Source organism: Lucilia sericata, unplaced genomic scaffold (genome assembly GCF_015586225.1).
Source record: "Lucilia sericata isolate MDLA Ls3-8-SP2 unplaced genomic scaffold, ASM1558622v1 Contig001419F_arrow, whole genome shotgun sequence".
Taxonomy (NCBI): domain Eukaryota; kingdom Metazoa; phylum Arthropoda; class Insecta; order Diptera; family Calliphoridae; genus Lucilia; species Lucilia sericata.
The window spans coordinates 62,050-65,860 of record NW_023995352.1 but is presented as its reverse complement, the minus strand read 5'-3'; the positions used below and the strand labels follow the sequence as shown (position 1 = coordinate 65,860).

The 3,811-nt window shown below is 36.8% G+C and overlaps 1 protein-coding gene across 1 annotated transcript; it reads left to right on the top strand.

Annotated features, from left to right (window-relative positions):
* Nucleotides 1-433: 433 nt before the first annotated feature.
* LOC119611311 lies at nt 434-1,265 on the top strand. The gene has a single exon (XM_037966850.1). It carries the CDS (start codon nt 457-459, stop codon nt 1,261-1,263), a length of 807 nt encoding a protein of 268 aa, XP_037822778.1. The 5' UTR covers nt 434-456; the 3' UTR covers nt 1,264-1,265.
* The last annotated feature ends 2,546 nt before the right edge of the window (nt 1,266-3,811 follow it).

Sequence of the window (3,811 nt, the reverse complement as noted above, 5' to 3'; positions counted from 1 at the left end):
ATCGAGGGACTATATTCAATAGTCTCTATCTAAAATAATACAAGTTTTCAGGAGAGCAAAAAAACTGTTTATTTCGCTAGTTCGTGAAGATTTTTTAATTTTTTCTTTTACAATATATTTTTACGACCATATTCTAAACCATTATATAAAAAGAATTTTAATTTTTGCAACATTTACAAAATTATTCACAAATTTATATCAGATAGAGCTTATTTTTCTACGAAAATGTTCATTCAACCAACAGATAGAGAGTTTTTCATGTGTAGCCAATACAATTAAACTTTACATAATTTTATAAAAATACTTTCAACTTAAAAAATAATTTTGTATCAATACAGTTTAGATTTAAAAATAATAAAAATTTCATTCTGGTTTAAAAACGAAAAATAGAAACAAGCTAAAAATTTAATTCACACTTGTTTCAATTGGTGACCCCGAGTTTATTTTCACTAAAAAATGCCGTTAACACGTTCTACCGCAGAGCAATGTTCAACATCAGCTACTGGCCAGAATCCTACTGCTGTCGATGCACCCACCCCTAATTTATCCATTGCCATGAAAATTCCTCGTTTCTGGAAAGACAATCCGGTTCTTTGGTTTGCACAAATTGAAGCTCAATTTGCATTACACAACGTAACCAATGAAAGGACCAAATACTTTATCATCTTGGCTGATTTGGATGCTGACGTACTTAGCCAGGTGAGTGATATCGTTATGAATCCTCCCAACGATGCGTATAAGCAAATAAAACAACGCCTAATTGATCATTTCTCTGTTTCCGAGGAAAATCGCATCAAAACATTATTGACAAATGTGGAAATCGGAGACAAAAAGCCAAGCGCACTTCTCCGAGAGATGAAAAATTTGGCTAATGGTGGTGTTACGGAAGATTTTTTGCGAACAATGTGGTTACAAAGATTACCATCCCAAACTCAAGCGATTTTAGCAACATCTTCCGAAACTTTAGATAATCTTGTTAAAATGGCTGACAAGATTGGTGATATACAGATTCCACGAAACGCAAACGTAGCTGAAATTACTAGTGCTAGTGAATTATCTGAAATTAAAGCTCAAATCCAAAGCATCAACACTGCTCTACGCAATCTCAACACATCCAGGAGAAGCAGATCGAGAGGATCACATGGTAGTTCCAGTCGAAACTCTTCTTCTGGTAAAATTTGTTATTATCACCGTAAATTCAAAAACAGAGCTCGAAAGTGTCGTCCTCCATGCTCATTTGTAAGCAATCAGTCGGAAAACTAACAACCCGGTCACTAGATGCCAATAGTGACCGGGGAAATGCAACCAATCGCCTTTTTATGTACGATAAGACCGTTGGTAAACACTTTCTGGTGGACACAGGCGCCGATATATCCGTCTTGCCGGTACGTAATCCATTAGAAGAAAAATGTCAAAAGTACAAACTTTTTGCCGCCAATAACTCTCCTATCAACACATATGGAGAAGAAATCTTATCGCCGTCTTTTGGTCTCCGAAGGAATTTCCAATGGAAATTTGTGGTTGCTGACGTTTCTCATCCGATAATCGGAGCTGATTTTTTAAGAAATTTTGGTCTCGTCGTAGACATTAAAAATGTTCAACTCATTGATTCAACCACCGGTTTATCCGCAAAAGGAAAAATCGGGAATATTTCTAATTACTATGAAGTTAAAACAGTCCTTAACACAGATACTTATCACGCTCTACTTTTAAAATATCCTGCAATAACCAATCCTTCAACTGCTGTTGGAAAAAAATCGCATAACATCCAACACGTTATAGAAACAAAAGGTCGTCCAGTCACAGCAAAACCAAGACGACTTCCTCCAGACAAATTAGAAATTGCCAAACGAGAATTCAATTTCATGATAGAACAGGGACTATGTAAACCTTCAAAAAGTTGCTGGTCAAGCCCACTGCACTTGGTACCCAAAAAAAACGGCCAATGGCGTCCATGCGGTGATTATCGCCGTCTAAACGCTCAAACGATCCCGGATAAGTACCCAATACCACACATTCATGATTTTACTCATGGACTTCATGGTAAACGTATTTTTTCCACTCTTGACCTGATAAGAGCATATAATCAAATACCCGTGGCCGAAAACGATGTTCCCAAAACGGCAATTACAACTCCATTTGGCCTGTTCGAATTCCAGTATATGACGTTTGGCCTTTGTAATGCTGGACAAACCTTCCAGCGGTTTATCCATGAAGTTCTAAGAGGACTCGACTTTTGTTTCCCTTATATTGACGACATTCTGATTGCTTCCGAAAACGAAGAGCAACACGTTCAGCATCTCAATCAAGTATTTCAACGTCTTCAAGAATATGGAGTAGTTGTCAATGTTGACAAGTGTTATTTTGGACAGAATACAGTTAATTTTCTTGGTCATCATGTTGAAGAAAACGGCATTAAACCACTCCCTGAAAAGGTGAATTCTATTGTCAATTTCCCTACGCCCAAGACCGTTAAAGAACTGCGTCGTTTCGTTGCCATGGTTAATTTCTACAGAAGATTTATTCCAAATGCAGCAAGTACGCAAGTACCACTTCTTGCTTATCAAAATGGTAATAAAAAGAACGATAATACTCCTATTACGTTGACAACCGAAGCATCCGCAGCATTTGAAAAATGTAAGTCCGATTTGTCTAATGTCGCTCTTCTAGCCCACCCTTGTGAAAATTTACCAATCTGTGTCATGGTCGACGCATCAGATGTCGCAATAGGAGGTGTATTACAACAAAAAACTGAAGATGGTTGGCAACCGTTATCGTTTTTCTCCAGGAAATTGAACGAAACGCAGAAAAAATATAGTACATACGACAGAGAACTTCTAGCAATATACACCGTGGTAAAGTATTACCGTCATATGCTCGAAGGAAGAAAATTCATTATATTTACAGACCATAAACCGTTGACGTTTGCTTTCAAACAAAATCCCGATAAAGCAAGTCCGCGACAGTACCGTCAATTAGATTTCCTGGCTCAATTTTCAACAGATATCCGTCACATAAAAGGTTCTGAAAACACAGTAGCAGATGCTCTTTCCCGCATAACGGAAATTTCTGGATCGCCTAACATAGACTACAAAAAAATTTGCCGAAGATCAAGAAAATGATCCCGAGCTACAGCATTTTTTGTCAAATCCAGAATCAACCTCTTTAATTTTTAAGACGATTAAAGTCGCTACAGATACCAAACCACTTTATTGTGATACCTCAACTGAGAACGTAAGACCGTTTGTTCCCAAAACCCATCGTGATAGCGTTTTTCATACATTCCACGATCTTACTCACAGTGGATATTCGCCAACATATGAAGCAATACGAAGGCGCTTTGTTTGGCCAAATATGAGTAAGACCATAAAAGATTTGATCAAAACTTGCATTACCTGTCAACGAACAAAAGTTTCCAGGCATACACGTAGCGAAATATCTTCATACCCCACTCCAACGGACCGATTCTGCCATATCAATATAGATCTGGTCGGACCACTACCATCCAGCAAAGGTTTTACATATCTATTGACGTGCATTGATAGATTTACCCGCTGGACTGAATAAATAGTAAATAGTCGAATACCAATTAAAGTTCGGAAAACTCGATTCAGATTTCGTTAGAGATCCTTCTTAGCAGCATCTCTAGGGGGGAATATATGTAGCCAATACAATTAAACTTTACATAATTTTATAAAAATACTTTCAACTTAAAAAATAATTTTGTATCAATACAGTTTAGATTTAAAAATAATAAAAATTTCATTCTGGTTTAAAAACGAAAAATAGAAACAAGCTAAAAATTTAATTC

Bases quoted from the DNA above. Each gene is read 5' to 3' on its own strand.
- LOC119611311 (XM_037966850.1), top strand. From the start codon at position 457: ATGCCGTTAACACGTTCTACCGCAGAGCAATGTTCAACATCAGCTACT.